This window comes from Sinocyclocheilus anshuiensis, unplaced genomic scaffold (genome assembly GCF_001515605.1).
Source record: "Sinocyclocheilus anshuiensis isolate Anshui unplaced genomic scaffold, SAMN03320099.WGS_v1.1 scaffold2657, whole genome shotgun sequence".
Lineage (NCBI taxonomy): Eukaryota > Metazoa > Chordata > Actinopteri > Cypriniformes > Cyprinidae > Sinocyclocheilus > Sinocyclocheilus anshuiensis.
The window spans coordinates 44,025-62,842 of record NW_015552735.1 but is presented as its reverse complement, the minus strand read 5'-3'; the positions used below and the strand labels follow the sequence as shown (position 1 = coordinate 62,842).

Sequence of the window (18,818 nt, the reverse complement as noted above, 5' to 3'; positions counted from 1 at the left end):
TGACTTTCCACGTATTCCCAACTTCTGAGCCTGCTCGCCTGAAGTTATGGTTGATTGCTCTTCAGCTGGATATCAACACACCCATTAACGTAAACTACGCCAGAGCGCGTACACACCTCACGCATCGGATGCCGTGCGCGCGCTCAAGGAAGTTGGACATAGTGCTGTATTAGAGGTAAAAAATTATATAAATACTGTTCGGTTTCTCGCACAAACCGATCGTTTCGTGTCTTAGGACATCGGTGTGTCGTCACGAGCCACAGGGTTTAATTTAGATTTGTCTGTGCATGTTTTTTTTACTCTCATAGATTTTGTTACCATTGCCATGCATTATACGACTGATAGACTGCAACGGCTGGACTTAAAAATCATAATTTGTGTTCTACTGAAGAAACAAAGTCACCTACATCTTGGATGCCCTGGGGGTAAGCAGATAAACATCAAATTTTCATTTTGGGGTGAACTATCTCTTTAACACGCAAAAATTGTCAAATTTTCAAAAATTGTCAAAAATGTTCAACATTTTCATTGTTTACTCACCCCCATGTCAGTCTAAATCTTTCTTTTATCTGATGAATACAAAATATTTTGAAGAATATTGACTTTCATTGTATGGACAAAACAAAAAAAAAAACAGACAAAGAAGAAAGTAAGTAAGTCATACAGGTTTGGAACGACATGAGAGTTAATAAATGATGGCAGAATTTCCATTTTGGGCTGAACAATCCCTGTAACTTTGCTTTCTAAATTTAGTTTAGGTCACACTTTAGTTTGGGGAACAATTCTCACTATTAAATTACTATGACTTTTGCCTCAATAAACTGCTAATTAGTTGCTTAATAATAGTTAGTACGGTAGTTGCTAAGTTTAGGTGTAAAGTAGGATTAAGGGATCTAAAATATAGTAATGCAGAATAAGGCATTAATATGTGTTTATAAATATTAATAAACAGCCAATATGCTAGTAATATGCATGCTAATAAGCAGCTAGTTAATAGTGAGAATTTGACCCTAAACTAAAGTGTTACCTTAGTTTCTTATAGTTTTTAACAGTAAAATATTGGCAACACTTTAGATTAGGGAACACAGAGTTTTCCCTCATTAAACTCCTAATTTGCCACTTATTGATAGTAAGGTAGTTGTTGTAGTAGTTATGTTTAGGTATTGTGTAGGGTTAAAGGGATAGTTCACCCAAAAATTAAAATTACCCCATGATTTACTCACTCTCAAGCCTGCATAGGTGACTTTCTTCTTTCAGACGAATACATTTGGAGTTATATATAAAAAAAAAAAAAATGTCCTGGCTCTTCTGAGCTTTATAATGGCAGTGAATGGTGGTCAAGATTTTGAAGCAAAATAAAGTGCATCCATCCATCATAAAAAGTGCTCCACACGTCTCCGGGGGGTTAGTAAAGGCCTTCTGAAGTGAATCAATGAATTTGTGTAAGAAAAATATCCATATTTAAAATTTTATAAGCCGTAATCATAGCTTCCACTAACTGTTGTACTCTCGTTCATGAGAGATTGGCGTTTCAGTAGATTGGTTGAGGGTGAGTAAATCATGGAGTAATATTAATTTTTGGGTGAACTATCCCTTTAAGGAATCTACAATATTGTCATGCAAAATAAAATATTAATATGTGTTCTATAAGTACTAATAAACAGCCATTGTTCTAGTAATATGCATGCTAATAAGCAACTAGTTAATAGTGAATAGTGTTCCCTAAATAATAATAAATATGCATATAGTGTTGTGATGGTGTTGAAAAAAAAAAAAGTTCACCTAACTCTACTTTTACTGTGGGTAGAAAAAAAAAAAGATACCTTGTAAAATTTCCTTATAAAATGTTAAACATTTTCTTTGGGTTTAGCAGAAAGACTATGAAATCCAATTAATTTAAAATTCAAGTAATTTATAGTTTGCCTATAATTTTCTTATGTGCCATATAGCTTAATATTGTTTTAATTCATTCATTTATTTAAATGAATGATGCTTACTTTTATCTGGACATTTTAAGGTGTTTTCTACCTGCCAATTATTTGTGCGTGGTCATGTTTGTCATCAGGTGCCAAAGAGTGAACTTGTAATTAAAAGAAAATATATAATAATAATAATAATAATAATAATAATAATAATAATAATAATAATATCTGCTATAATGAAGAGCCTTGGACTTTGGACTGAGTTGTCCAGATGGCATATTACCATTTACAAATGCCTAGTTAATCTCTGCATTTTTAAAACAAGCTGCTTTAAAAAGATACAGTGTTGAGTCCTGTAAGTACCACCACCAAACGCTTCTTGTTCTGAAGAGACAAAGATGGTGTTTTCAGAAGGGCAGGATCAATGCTCTCTGTCTGTGTGAACATCTGCAGTAGCGATGAATTACTTTTCCTGGCTCCCTTGAGGTTGTACCTATGCCATAAGACTCCCCTGCAAAAATCACCCTACAGCAATGCACCAGGCTCCGCAATTTCCTGCCACCTTTAAAAACTCACCTAGAAAGGCTCTTTAAATGCATAGAAATGAAAGAGAAAGCTGTTTTTTTTTTTTTTTCGGTCTGTAGTCCCTTTAAAAGGATGACAATCTTTAGGCTCAGCCTGTACAGAAAGAAAGAGCTTTAGTTTGGAAATGAACGAGTGAAAGAATATCACTTGTCAACCATGCCTTAATTGGTTAACATGGGCTCTGAAAGAAGGGCCTACGGCATTACTTTAACAGTTTTATTGAAGGTTTATGTTGAAAGCTTTCATTTGAGACCCAGTAGCAGTACATGAATATAAAATACGGTGCATGTCCAGAAGCCACAGTTGACTTCGGCTTGATATGAGGCCAAAAATCAGCATGCAATTGCCTTTAATGATATATTACAGCTATGTTTTCGCTGGTGTGCCTGCTCTGTATTGTGCATTACAATTCGGTGTTACAGCTGAACAGACTGACTGAACAGCTTAGCATTGTACAGACTGCATGGTCATTAACAGCCATCCTTCCCTACTAACACTTCTGGAAATAGATTATTCACAAATGAAAATTTGATAATTATTTTCTCATCTTTCAAAACCTGTATGACTTTGTTTCTTCAGTGGAACATAACGTTTTTATTTATTTATTATTATTATTATTTTAATCTGATCTGAATGATCATGTGACACTGAAGACTGGAGTAGTGGCTGCTGAAAATTCAGCTTCGCATCACATGAACAAATTACATTTTAAAATATATTCTAATAGAAAATAAGAATGTATTCTTTTTAATTGTTAAAATAATTTCACAATACACTTTTTACTATATTTTTGATCAAATTAATGCAGGCTTGTTAAGCATAAGAGACTTATTTCAAAAGCATTATTTTTTTTTACTGTATTATATATACTGATACAGTATATTTTACAGTGCTTTTGTGACCATTTTGAAGCCCTGTAGAAGCTTTGTGGAAAATAGTGGCCAGTACATTCTGCTAAATATCTCCTTCTGTGTTCCATAAAAGTCATACATGTTTATGATGACACGAGGACGAGAAAATTATGACAGAATTTAAATTTTTTGGTGAACTATTTCTTTAATAAGAACTGTTGAGTCTAATGAAGAATTTAGCTATTTCTCTCTACTTCTTGCCCTGTATAAAGATGAGTAATGTGTGCAGTGCCGTGCAGCACATGAGGGAATATATTATCCTCCTCGGCCTGTCCTGGCAATGATGAATGTCCAGGGTGTGTGCACTGCGGTGTCACCCCACTAAGTCTCTCCTTTCGTTCCTTTCGTTCCTTCCTCCCTTTTCTCTCTTTCTCTCTGACAGTCTTGCTCTCTCTATATCTTTCCCTTTTATTTTATTTCTGTCTTTCATGTTCTCTCATTCTCTCTACCTACATATTATTGTCAAAGCATGGTTCCACGGACAAAACAAGAAAGGGAACTTTTATAACATCTAAGCAGTGAAACTCTTGGCACTGCCAGGATGGGCTCAGAGTGGACACCTAAAGGACCGTTCACACAGGAAACGTTCTTGCCTCTGCCTGGGCTGTTCTTCTATGTAAACATGCTGTAGAAGGATGTCTTTAGCAGTCATGTTGTGTCTTGCAAACTCTGTCTCATGAGTTAGTTGTATAGTGGTTCTGACGTGACACCAAATTAATGTTGCGAGTTTTGGTCAGAGAGTGGCAGATGATCTCTCACACCTTTTGCCATTGGGTAACAGCTCAGTAAGTTCACCTTAACAGTAAAGAGCAATCAGGATTGATTACTTACTGTATCATCAACACAATGAAGACAGAAATATAATAAAACACATGCTATTAACAAAAACATAGACAAGTAACTCTAAGCACAACTACTACCAGGAATGGATAAATAAATAAACTGAATACAGTTGTGCTCATAAGTTTACATACCTCTTGAAGACTATGAAAAATGTTCATAATTTTCACAAAATATTAGGGATCATGAAAATTGTTTATTTAGTACTGTCTTGAATAAGCTATTTCACATAACAGATGTTTATGCTCCACAAGACAACATAACTGAATTTATAAAAATGACCCCATTCAAAAGTTTACATACCCTTAAATCTTAATACTGTGTGTCATTTCCTGGATGATCCACGACTGTTTTTATGTTTTGTGATAGTTGTTCATGAGTCCCTTGATTGTCCTGAGCCGTTCAACTGCCCACTGTTCTTCTCAGTTGTGCACATAAGTTTACATACCCCTTGCAGAATATGCAAAATGTTTATTTTAGCAAAATAAAAGGGATCATGAAAATTGCATGTTATTTTTATATTTAGTACAGTCTTGAATAAGCTATTTCACATAACAGAGGTTTATATATACTCCACAAGACAAAATAATAACTGAATTTGTAAAAATGACCCCGTTCAAAAGTTTACATACCCTCAAATCAATAATGTGTGTAATTTCTTGGATGATCCACGACTGTTTTTATGTTTTGTGATAGTTGTTCATGAGTCCCGTGTTGGTCCTGAGCAGTTCAACTGCCTGCTGTTCTTCTGAAAAATCCTCCAGCTCCTGCACATTCTTTGGTTTTCCAGCATCTACTGCATATTTGACCGCTTTCCAGCAGAGACTGTATGATTTTGAGATCCATCTTTTCACTCTGAGGACAATTGAGGGCCTCATACATAACAATTACAAAAGGTGAAAACATTTACTGATGCTCAAGAAGGCAACATGATGCATTAAGTGCCGGGGGTGTAAACTTTTGAACAGGATGATGATTTTTCTTATTTTGATTTAATTTTTTTTCATTTAGTACTGCACTTTCAATTTCTGTTTTTCTGTTTTGTGATAGTTGTTCATGAGTCCCTTGTTTGTCTTGAACAGTTAAACTGCCTGCAGATTCTTCAGTTTTCCAGCATTTTCTGCATATCTGAACCCTTTCCAACAGTGACTGTATGATTTTGAGATCCATCTTTTCAAACTGAGGACAATTGAGGGCCTCATACATAACAATTACAAAAGGTGAAAACATTTACTGATGCTCAAGAAGGCAACATGATGCATTAAGTGCCGGGGGTGTAAACTTTTGAACAGGATGATGATTTTTCTTATTTTGATTTAATTTTTTTTCATTTAGTACTGCACTTTCAGAAGCTACATAAATACATACATGTTTCCCAGAAGACAAATAAGGACAATTTACCCTGATCATTCAATTCAAAAAATTTACACCCTCCAGCTCGTAATGCATTGTGTTGCCTTCTTGAGCATCAGTACATGTTTTCACCTTTTGTAATTGTTATGTATGAGGCCCTCAATTGTCCTCAGTTTGAAAAGATGGATCTCAAAATCATACAGTCACTGTTGGAAAGGGTTCAGATATGCAGAAGATGCTGGAAAACCAAAGAATGTGCAGGAGCTAGAGGATTTTTCAGAAGAACAACAGGCAGTTGAACTGTTCAGGACAAACAAGGGACTCATGAACAACTTTTACAAAACATAAACACAGTCGTGGATCATCCAGGAAATGACACACGGTATTAAGATTTAAGGGTATGTAAACTTTTGAAAGGGGTAATTTTTATAAATTCAGTTATTTGTCTTGTGGAGCATATATAAACATCTGTTATGTGAAATAGCTTATTCAAGACAGTACTAAATAATACAAAAAATAACAGGCAATTTTCATGATCCCTCTTAATTTGTGAAAATTATGAACATTTTGCATATTCTGCAAGGGGAATGTAAACTCATGACAACAACTGTATGGACAAAAGTAATGAGAGAATATTAAAAATAGTCTTAGGTTTGGAATTACATAGGGGTGAGTAAACAATGACAGAATTTTCATTTTAGGGTGAACTATCCCTTTAACCAAGTTTGTAACTGGGAACAACTCTATAAAAGCTGTAAGTTTTCATATAGTTCAGATTGTACAACTTCATGCGACTTGTCATTAGACATCTTGCACAATCTGTCATAAGAATGTGCAAGTTAAAAGTTAATGTTGCTCAAACTGTAGAGCAAAACTGTAGAGCTGGTAACTCAAAGTGGTTCAAATTACCAGGGAGTGCATGAACTGATAAAATGAAGACCAAGAATGATTTTTCTTTTGATAAAAGCTTCTGCCAAATGCATTAATGAATGAAATGATTGAAATGAAGTTCACTTTAAAAACAAGATGTTTGGTTCCTTTCCACTGCATCTGCAGTAGCTGTTTTTGCATGTAAGAAGTCATTCTGGGTGAGCAGTCCCTAACTCATCAATCCCAAAGGCCAAAATGTTTGCCAACTCCGCAGCTTTCTGATGCCAGTTGAGTTTCAACACACCTGGGATGTAGAATGTGCATAGATGTGCTGCCTTCTCTGCTAACAGCCCCTCCAATATGTCTCCTTGATCTATGAGTTTTGCTGTGAAGAGCCTTAAGATGTGTATCGGCATCTACTCTAAACAAGTTCATGGCAGCACTCCATTCTTGTAATGTGTTTCTGGATAGTTCTCCTTCCAATAGCTGTGGCGATGAATGATTTAAATTGTTTTCTTGGAAAGAGCCCATGAAATTAGTACCTAAATTGCTTCTACTGGGTCAAGTTTGTCAGTTAAGATTCTCCATAATAGAGCTTTCCAATTACGTGGGTGGAAAGTTTTGCCAGCGTTGGTAGTAATGGGTCAGGATAGGTAATCCTAGACTGGTATTGAAGGGTAAAACATCAACACAATGCTTGTGTAACATCTCCACTAAACAAGAAGCCCTTGCACAGCTATTAGTCTGCCTGGCTGAGAGGCAGAGTATTAGACAGGATGTTCTGGCCTTGCTGATGGTCCAGCGCAATAAAGGTGCTACGATGCTGAAAGTTGTACACCAGCAAAGAGCTGCAAAATAGATGCACTCGCATTAGTGCGCTGCCTGGCGCCCACTCAGAACCCGACCGAGATTAATCACTTGTCACGACGGGTTGTTTTCCAGCTCTCCCTCTCTTTCTCTTTCTCTTTCTCTCTCACTCTGTTTCCCTCTCTCTCCATCTCTCTGTTTTCCTTTGCGGGGGAGAACGATACACAGACTTGCCTTTAATTCTGCTCGCCTGCCCACAGGCGCTGTAGGATTGTGCCAGCTCTGCAGCAGACCACGTTGTGTGTGTGTGTGTGTGTGTGTGTGTGTGAGTATATGTGTCTGCGTGTTTGCCCACCACCTCTATGCAGTTAATGAAGCCATATGCAACAGAAATCACTAATCAAAGTACAGTGAGGTGGTTTTGGCTGAATAACAATTACTCTGGATCTTACGCCATCCACTGTTGGACTCCACTCCAGTCTGAGAAGCCAACAAGGGCGTTTCTAATACAGATACACCACTCCCACTGAGAGGAGGCTGTTTGCAGTGAGTGTGTTTACAGAGGTGGATGCAAACAGACACACACACACACACACACACACACACACACACACACACACACACACACACACACACCGAATGCCATAACCCCTTTTTGAAGCCATTAGCTCTCATTCCATCAGCTGTTGTAAGCAGGCTGAGGAAGCTGTTTGATGAAATATTAGTATACACATTACCCTAATAAGAATAACAGTGCAAACCACAGAGCATTAAAACACACTTAATTAAATATGCACACTGATTATTCACCCTGAAAAAAAATTATGAAATAAATAAATAAAAGTTATGACTTGCTTGTAACCAGTATTTTCTTTTTTCTTTGAGGAATATTTGAATCAGTTTTAAGTCGTTGTTAGATAGGTGTTTCTGTGAACTTTAAAAAAAGTAAATTATCTTAAAGGGATAGTTTACCCCAAAATTTAAATTATGTTTTCATTTACTCACCCTCATGTCATTCCAAATCTGTATGACTTTCTTCCCTCTGTGGAATGTATATATACACCCACGACCACTTTATTAAGTACACCTTGCTTGTACCAGAACTGCCTTATTTCTTCATGGTGTAGATTCAACAAGGTGCTGGAAACATTCCTCAGATATTTTGGTCCATATTGACATTGTTGCAGATTTGTTGGCTGAACATCCATGATGTAAATCTCCCTTTCCACCACATCCCAAAGGCGCTGTACTGGATTGAGATCTAGTGACTGTGGAGGCCATTTGAGTATAGTGAACTCATTGTCATGTTCAATAAACCAGTTTGGGATGATCTGAGCTTCGTGACATGGCACATTACCATGGTCTGACCATAGACATGGTCAACATCAATACTCAGGTAGGCTGTGGCATTTAAACAATGCTCAACAGGTACTAAGGGGCCCAAAGTGTGCCAAATAAATATCTCCCAACACCAGCACATCAGCAGCAGCCTGAACCATTGATACAAGGCAGGATGAATCCATGTTTTCATGTTGTTTTTACTCCAAATTCTGACCCTATAATCTAAATGTCGCAGGAGAAATCGAGACCAGACAACTATTTCCAATCTTCTATTGTCCAATTTTGGTGAGCCCATACAAGTTGTAGCCTCAGTTTACTGTTCTTAGCTGACAGGAGTGGCACCCGCTGTGGTCTTCTGCTGCTGTAGCCCATCAGCTTCAAGGTTCAACGTGTTGTGCTTTCAGAGATCTTCTTCTGCATACCTCGGTTGTAACGAGTGCTTATTTGAGTTGCTGCTGTCTTTCTGTCAGCTTGAAGTCTGGCCATTCTCCTCTGACAAGGCATTTTCTGCTCACAGAACTGCCGCTCACTGGATATTTTCTCTTTTTCGAACCATTCTCTGTAAACCCTAGAGATCCCAGCAAATCAGCAGTTTGTGAAATACTCAGACCAGCCTGACTGGTATCAACAACTATGCCATGTTCAAAATCACCTTTCTTCCCCATTCTGATGCTCGGTTTGAACTTCAGCAGATTGTCTTCACCATGTCTACATACCTAAATGTATTGAATTGCTGCAATGTGATTGGCTGATTTGAAGGTTTTGTTAACAAGCAGTTGAACAGGTGTACCTAATAAAGTGGCCGGTGAGTGTAAATATAGGCTAGTTGTTTACAGCTTCCCTTAAGATGCATTTATTGATATTAATGTTTAGTGTCTGCAGTAAGAGCGCTCATCTAGAAACTCTCAGTGTGTGTTTTTATTGTGATTAAACAAAGGGACACATCTGTATCTGCATCAGCTGTTCTGTTCAAGACCATCAGATATCTGATGTGAAAAATCTATAGTCTGGTAAGCCTGCCTGCAATTTGTAAAATGCTATCAAAGACTTCCTCATCCTAGGGCTTCATGTCTCCTGTTTTATAATCAGCCTTCTACACATGTACTAATCAGGGGCTTTAATCAGAACAAGAGAGACCCACAAATAACCAACTCATCTGCAGCAATTACGGACTTCGCTGTGCATGAGCCACATCATGAGGTGAATCTCACTGAGGTAGGATTAGTTTAAATGAAAATGCACCTTGGTAATGGTATAAAGAGGCAATTTAATTTGGGATATTTGTCTGATCTTCTCATTTGGGATTTTACTATTGGACTTGAGTTTATTTGGATAATGAGTTTTATTGATGTCCATTTACTGAGAAAAACTGCCAGTGCTTTTGTCAGGCCACTAACAGCTGAAGAAAAAAAAAGGTTGTTTAGTCATTTAACAAACATATAAATGTTAACGGTATGTTAAGATCTTATTTTTTTTTCTACCTGCAGACATCCATGATGAGAATGGGCTGAGACCTGTTATGGTGTACATCCATGGTGGGTCCTACATGGAAGGTACAGGCAATATGATTGACGGCAGCATTCTGGCCAGCTATGGAAATGTAATAGTGGTGACCCTGAACTATAGGCTGGGAGTGCTGGGTAAGTCATTGGTTTTTCATTAAATGGTGGATGGTTTTAATTATGGAATATCTTGCTGACCTTCTGTTTTATATTCACCCTCCTACACGCATAATAAAGATATACACATGTGTTAAAGTGGCTCATGATCTTGGAATAGCTGAGAAATAAAAGGGTCATATAAAAGGCTTAAAAGTCACAGAGTTTAAAATGAAGATTTAATTTTGTTTATTTGTTGAATAAAAATAAGAAGAGATGATGTTATGTAAACGTTTTATAAGACATAGTTTATTCCCTGCAGTTATGGTCATGAAATACAAGCAGTATTTATGATTTGTTTATTAATCTTTTTCTTGTTGGAAGAAGTCCCAAATGAGTTCAGGTTCTTGACCTTTTGTGCTTCAGTGTTATTATACTTATATAATATTTACTAATATTTTGAATAAGCTATTTTTTTTTATATTTTCAGTTTAAATTTTTATTGTAGTTTACATTCTAATTGTATGTGCCTTTTGTTGTTTTTATTTGGTTTCTTTATTATTTATATTTAGCTTTAATTCGTTTTTTTTTTTTTTTTGTTAGTAATTTTAGTACTTAGACATTTTATTTCAGATAGGAAGGCAAAATTTCTCATTTTATATTATTTGTTTTTCATCTGTTGTTTAAATTTGATTTGTTTTCAGATTTATTTCAATTAACAAAATTATTATAATAAATGCGACTGATGTTGTTTTACACATCCAGCTATAGTTTATTGTCTTTGCATCATGGCCAGGCGAAACTGCCCTCATAAAAAATAATGATTATCTTCCACAAACTAGGGGAGGACAAATTTAGTACTTTCTAAAAGAGAGAGAGAGATATGCTGCTACATGACTAGTCATCAAATTCAGAATCTGTGCTGTCTAATAACTTTTAAAGTCCACTTTGGATTTCATAAACTCTTTTTCAACTTTCACTGCAATACAGTTTTGTTTCAGTCGGATGTAGTATGATTAATAATTTATGTTTAATAATCTCATTCTTTCAGATTGTTACTTCTCTTATTGAATGTGGTGGGTAAATATTAAAAAAAGATCATAGTTTTATTCACAATCCGTCACGTCAACTCTTATTATAACTCATTATCAGCCAAAGCTCTTTGTGAGGCTGGTTATATTTAGATGTTTTGGAGGAAAGGGTATAGGTCCACTGCAAAAGTGTGCACTGCAGGAAAAAGACAGTAGTTGGGGGAAAGGGAGGAAATGGCTGTAAGACTGAGGACAGGAGTGAGAGAGTGCGAGCGAGGCCTTTGTTAAAAGTGTTTCTGCTTCTCTGCCTGACAGTGCTCAGCATGAAGGTGATGGAGATATTCTAAAGTATCTGTCTGTCTCCGTCTTTATAGAGAGCAGTTTGAAGTGTGGTGGCAGTGAAAAGCAGAGTCCTAGATGGAGGGTAAAGTGAAATTGGAACATGTTCCCAAGCATGTAAAATTGCAGGATCGTTTCCTTTTTGTACCCCCTCTCCAGAGAGCGAGAGCTCTTTTTCTATGACAAAAGTCATATGTTAACACCAGGTATCTTGGTGTAATAATTTATGTTTAATAATCTCATTCTTTCAGATTGTTACTTCTCTTATTGAATGTGGTGGGTAAATATTAAAAAAAGATCATAGTTTTATTCACAATCCGTCACGTCAACTCTTATTATAACTCATTATCAGCCAAAGCTCTTTGTGAGGCTGGTTATATTTAGATGTTTTGGAGGAAAGGGTATAGGTCCACTGCAAAAGTGTGCACTGCAGGAAAAAGACAGTAGTTGGGGGAAAGGGAGGAAATGGCTGTAAGACTGAGGACAGGAGTGAGAGAGTGCGAGCGAGGCCTTTGTTAAAAGTGTTTCTGCTTCTCTGCCTGACAGTGCTCAGCATGAAGGTGATGGAGATATTCTAAAGTATCTGTCTGTCTCCGTCTTTATAGAGAGCAGTTTGAAGTGTGGTGGCAGTGAAAAGCAGAGTCCTAGATGGAGGGTAAAGTGAAATTGGAACATGTTCCCAAGCATGTAAAATTGCAGGATCGTTTCCTTTTTGTACCCCCTCTCCAGAGAGCGAGAGCTCTTTCTCTATGACAAAAGTCATATGTTAACACCAGGTATCTTGGTGGCAGCATCTGTGTGTGTGTGTGTGTGTGTGTGTGTGTGTGTGTGCACTGCACAGACTGCTGTCTAGTTGGCCCATGCCCAGTCCACCACCAGCGAGACAGATTTTCTTCTCAGCTGTTTTTAGACCTAGTGTTGTAATGGCTTTATACAGCTTTTAGACATATGCTCACTGATTAGCCAAGGGTGAGAGGAGCATTCCGGTATGAAAATACTGTTTGCAGAAAGTCATGCTCTCCTCTCTGGAATGAGCTAGTTAGAGAACAAATGTGTGACTGACCAATATGTAGATACATTTAAGATAGATACAGCGACAACGTGGTATGCATAACAGGGTTGTTAGTGTCATAATCATGTGGGAAGTAATACGACTGCATGGGCGTCTATTTATAATAATGTTGTATAGGGTATGTGGGCATGCATTTGTACGGATGTGCATTTTCTGTTGAATGCACATCTGTAACTGTGCGTGTGCTTTCATAGTAATGTCTTCATCTGCAGTGGGGCACATGTGGCCTGCCGATGATCCAGTGGAGGCTGTTCGAATGAACTGAGATGTGTCACTGGCACATGACTGTCTCTCTCTCTCTCTCACATGGCAACGTGAGCAGATTGCTAATGTGCTTCATAATACAACAGAATTGGTCTGTTTCTAACTCTTCATCACAGTGCATTATGGGAAACTTTATTCCAATTTGTCATAATGAGGTATTTATGTATGCATCACTAAATTAAGTTGACATAGCAGCATAAAACAGTTGTCAATTCTGATTTTTTTTAATACTGTTTTTTTTTTTTATATCTGTTATGTTCACACACAATTTGGTCATAAAGCGGATTCTATGATCTCAAATAATTTTTTATTTTTATTTTTATTTTTATTTTTTGTGAACTAGCCCAATAATTCAGCCAAAAATAAAAATTGAGTCATCATTTACTGTAATTGCCCTCATGTTGTTACAAATATGATTTATTTTCTTCTGCTGAACACACACACACACACACACACACACACATGGTATTTTGAATAATGTTGGTAAACAACAAACCATTTTCCCATTGACTTCCAAACTAAGACATTTTTCAAAATATATTCTGTTGCACAGAAGCAGAAGAAAGAAATGCACACAGGTTTTAATAAATGGCGACGTGTATTTTTATATTTGGGTGTACTATCCCTTTAAATATTTGAAGGACTCTTGTTCCAGCCATCTAGCCAATTGAAATATAACATGTATCAATTAATAAATGAATGAATGAATGAATGAACGAACAAACGAACGAACGAACGAACAAATTAATTAATGAATGAATAAACAAATGAATGAATGAATGAATGAAAGGTAATCAAGGCTGCACTTATTTAATATACAGTAAAACAGTAAAATTGTGAAATAGTATTACGATTTACAATAGCCATTTTCTATTTGAATATATTTTAAAATGTAATTTATTCCTGTGATGCAAAGCAAAATTTTCAGCAGCCAGTCTTCAGTGTCATGTGATCAGTCAGAAATCATTATAATATGCTGATTTGCGGCTCAATAAACTTTTCTTATTATTATCAATGTTGAAAACAGTCGTGCTGCTTCATAAATAAAAAAATAAAAATAAATAAATAAAATAAATAAAGTAATACTTTTTATATAAGGTAAAGATACACTACTGTTTAAAATGTAAAACTTAAAAACAAAAAAAATATATAGTATATAGTATAGTATATTTTAAAAATTGTATATTGAAAGTGTTTGGATTTTTATTTTTTTTTATTAAATAGCTTTGTGTCGATTGTCTTAAGATGTTCTAGTGATCTAGAAGCCAGCATCTTTGACTTTGGTCATTGGTTACATGCATCATTTGTGACTGTAATTATGAACAGGCCAATTTGATTGATTCAGATCTGTTAGTATACTGTTGTCATCCCTAAACAGTGACACTGTGAATGTAGCCAATTGTATAACTGATTTCTTGCTGAACCTCTAGTAGACATGCACATCGGAAATCTGCTTCTAGAGATTTTACAGTCTATAACCGTAAAACTGAACTGCAGAGAGTCCTGCAGAATCTCACTTTGGCTTCTATCAAGCAAGACACTAAAAAAATCACCCAAATAACCCTCTGAGTCGTTTAACAGACAGTGGTTTACGCTGCAGTGAGTCAATCTCTGCGGAGCCTTTATCCTATTCACTTCTGTCTCTGTCAGTCTGTCTGGCCTGGAAGGCTGTGTGCTTTCATAGTAATGTCTTCATCTGCAGTGGGGCACATGTGGCCTGCCGATGATCCAGTGGAGGCTGTTCGAATGAACTGAGATGTGTCACTGGCACATGACTGTCTCTCTCTCTCTCTCACATGGCAACGTGAGCAGATTGCTAATGTGCTTCATAATACAACAGAATTGGTCTGTTTCTAACTCTTCATCACAGTGCATTATGGGAAACTTTATTCCAATTTGTCATAATGAGGTATTTATGTATGCATCACTAAATTAAGTTGACATAGCAGCATAAAACAGTTGTCAATTCTGATTTTTTTTAATACTGTTTTTTTTTTTTATATCTGTTATGTTCACACACAATTTGGTCATAAAGCGGATTCTATGATCTCAAATAATTTTTTATTTTTATTTTTATTTTTATTTTTTGTGAACTAGCCCAATAATTCAGCCAAAAATAAAAATTGAGTCATCATTTACTGTAATTGCCCTCATGTTGTTACAAATATGATTTATTTTCTTCTGCTGAACACACACACACACACACACACACACACATGGTATTTTGAATAATGTTGGTAAACAACAAACCATTTTCCCATTGACTTCCAAACTAAGACATTTTTCAAAATATATTCTGTTGCACAGAAGCAGAAGAAAGAAATGCACACAGGTTTTAATAAATGGCGACGTGTATTTTTATATTTGGGTGTACTATCCCTTTAAATATTTGAAGGACTCTTGTTCCAGCCATCTAGCCAATTGAAATATAACATGTATCAATTAATAAATGAATGAATGAATGAATGAACGAACAAACGAACGAACGAACGAACAAATTAATTAATGAATGAATAAACAAATGAATGAATGAATGAATGAAAGGTAATCAAGGCTGCACTTATTTAATATACAGTAAAACAGTAAAATTGTGAAATAGTATTACGATTTACAATAGCCATTTTCTATTTGAATATATTTTAAAATGTAATTTATTCCTGTGATGCAAAGCAAAATTTTCAGCAGCCAGTCTTCAGTGTCATGTGATCAGTCAGAAATCATTATAATATGCTGATTTGCGGCTCAATAAACTTTTCTTATTATTATCAATGTTGAAAACAGTCGTGCTGCTTCATAAATAAAAAAATAAAAATAAATAAATAAAATAAATAAAGTAATACTTTTTATATAAGGTAAAGATACACTACTGTTTAAAATGTAAAACTTAAAAACAAAAAAAATATATAGTATATAGTATAGTATATTTTAAAAATTGTATATTGAAAGTGTTTGGATTTTTATTTTTTTTTATTAAATAGCTTTGTGTCGATTGTCTTAAGATGTTCTAGTGATCTAGAAGCCAGCATCTTTGACTTTGGTCATTGGTTACATGCATCATTTGTGACTGTAATTATGAACAGGCCAATTTGATTGATTCAGATCTGTTAGTATACTGTTGTCATCCCTAAACAGTGACACTGTGAATGTAGCCAATTGTATAACTGATTTCTTGCTGAACCTCTAGTAGACATGCACATCGGAAATCTGCTTCTAGAGATTTTACAGTCTATAACCGTAAAACTGAACTGCAGAGAGTCCTGCAGAATCTCACTTTGGCTTCTATCAAGCAAGACACTAAAAAAATCACCCAAATAACCCTCTGAGTCGTTTAACAGACAGTGGTTTACGCTGCAGTGAGTCAATCTCTGCGGAGCCTTTATCCTATTCACTTCTGTCTCTGTCAGTCTGTCTGGCCTGGAAGGCTCCTACAGGTTCCCTGAGGCTTCTGTAAGTAGAGTCTCCACAGCAGGCCAAGGACATGCACAGCCCAGGGGAGGAAGTCCAAATGGGCTTCGGTCCTCTAAAATGCTTGCATGTGGGAGGAAGAGAAATAGAGAGATTAGGAGCGACATCGAATGAGAAACATAGGGCTTTTTTGGGTCGCATTTTAAGCAATAGCATTATAATGGTGCAGAAATAACAGTGAGAATGTGCATGGGTGTCTGTGGGCATGCCATGCTGTCCCCAACTGCTGAAAGGCAAAGTTGTTTGTTGTGGTCATGTGGTAGTTCTAATGAATTTGCTTACTTTTATACAAAAACAGAGAGAGGAGAGGTGATGTAAGGTAATGGCAGGAGAGGTCAGTGGAGGACTGCTGCAGGTAAATGTGTTGAGAGTTAGAGTGGACAGGAGTGAGGGATCACAGACTATTGAGTAGATTAAAGATAGCATGTCAACACTAGTAGAGGAAGGGCTGAAGAAGAGGCTGCCAGAGAATTTAACGGGACAGACGACATGGGAAACGGGGAATAGAAGAAAGAACATAAATTGTAATGAACATTAGAGCCACGGCCTACCGGTTAGCGCATGTTTCAGACACATTCTTCAAGAAAAGATTGAGTTCAGTCTGAATTGATTCATGTGAAGATGGGCAGATCTGCTCTTGTATTGAGATGATCGATAATCCTATGTAAATAATGCAAAGCGTTTTTAAACTCCTGGTTTCACTATTTATTTAGTAGGGGTGGGAATCTCTAGGCACCTCACAATTCGACTCAGTTATGATTCAGAGGGCTGCATTGTGATAATAACATGATTATGGATGCATATTGATGCTTTTTTTTCTGTATAGTATTTATTTATTTTTCCTCACTTGGTACTTTTAAAGCAAAGTATTTGCAATGATCTGTAAATAATTTACTTCCAATATCTGTTATTAATTAAACAGATGGAAGATATGTGATTCCAAAAAGATATTGATCTATATTTTTCTTATTAATTAGTTTACTGACTTTGAATATCAAATTTATTTGTGCATTTTTATTAAATCACTTGTATAAGTAGGCTACTTTTTAAAATAACCGCAAGTTAATAATAAATCAAAACAATTGCATGTTAGGAATTATAACCATCTAAATATAGATTCAAAACATACAAGCAAATATAAAGTAAAAAAAGTGGAACAAAGAAGCGATAAACAAAAAGTACTTTCAATATTTGAGAGTGCATTACGTATCTGAAAGTTTCCAGACAGACACAGTTACGTTTTTTTCTCTTTTTCTCAGTATTATTGCGGTTTAATTATTACTGATGACTTCAGCGGCAGGTCTAATAGGCTGCATGTGTAACGGAATCAAAAAGAGAATGTAGATTATAATAATTCATAGTATTGAATTCCATGAAATTAGGCTTTAAAGAGGTTCTATTATGCTCTTTTACAATGTCTTGAATTTATTTTGGCGGTGTACTAGAACATGCTCTCATGTTTGGTGGTTCGAAAAACGCATTATTTTTTACATAATTTACGTTATTACAATACCTGTCTCCCCATCCTTGCACAAACGGCTCGATTACTTCCGGGTTTAAATAGGATGGCAACAACCGCTTAAAAATAACTGCATTTACTATGTACAGATAAGTGCATATGTATTATTTTTATTGTTATTTAATTCTAACATTATAACATAAATTGCAGTGAAATATTATTATTATTATTATTATTATGTGTTATACAGTTGAATTTATTTATACCATAGTCCAGTGTTTCCCAGGTGGCATATATATATGCGCTGTTGGAGTGGTAGAGATCAAGGTTTCCCCGGTAACGGCTGCACACAAAGCAGCGCTCCGCTCAAAAAAACACTGCTTTATCAGACATTACATGCAAGAATAAATGAAAATGACATCAAATTTTCTGAAGACAGTCGGTTTCCTTCAGAAATACAGTGATATAAAAACACCCGCACTCAATGTATGGGAAACACTGTAGTCTCATAATTGAAGTGTAAATTCTGCAGATTACATCATTGTCCAGTATTGTACTGTCAGCAATTTATTATAAAAACGTTTTCATAATTGTAACATACACATTTACATACATAATTATACTTCAGGTGCATGTGTAATAACTTGCGAAAACTTGAGGCTACAGCAGCACTTCTTCTTCGTCATCTTGTCTGATGCACTCAACCAAGTGTTCTAACCACGACCTCGCCCCTCCCCACCCCCCAACCATTCGAATTTCCATGGGCGGGAATTATTTTAATGATATTCTAATGGGCTGCTTTGTGATATCACAAAACCCAGAAAACAAACGCTGTAGTCCAAACGAGCCGTTCGTTGTAGTTCTTGAAAAGGGATTTTTTTTTAAAACGAAATATCTCCCTTTGGAGTGGACTTTGAGATTTGTAAGTTTGAAAATAGTTTTTATGCCCAAACATACACAC

The 18,818-nt window shown here is 36.0% G+C and overlaps 1 protein-coding gene across 1 annotated transcript in view; it reads left to right on the top strand.

The window, feature by feature from the left end:
• LOC107667841 (neuroligin-4, X-linked-like) overlaps positions 1–11,298 on the top strand; it is a 24,825-nt gene extending 13,527 nt beyond the window's left edge. The window contains exons 2-3 of the mRNA XM_016459561.1: positions 10,117–10,269; positions 11,279–11,298. Of these exons, the coding sequence (XP_016315047.1) occupies positions 10,117–10,269; positions 11,279–11,298 (173 nt within the window). The remainder of the gene's footprint in view (positions 1–10,116; positions 10,270–11,278) is intronic.
• Positions 11,299–18,818: the final 7,520 nt, after the last annotated feature.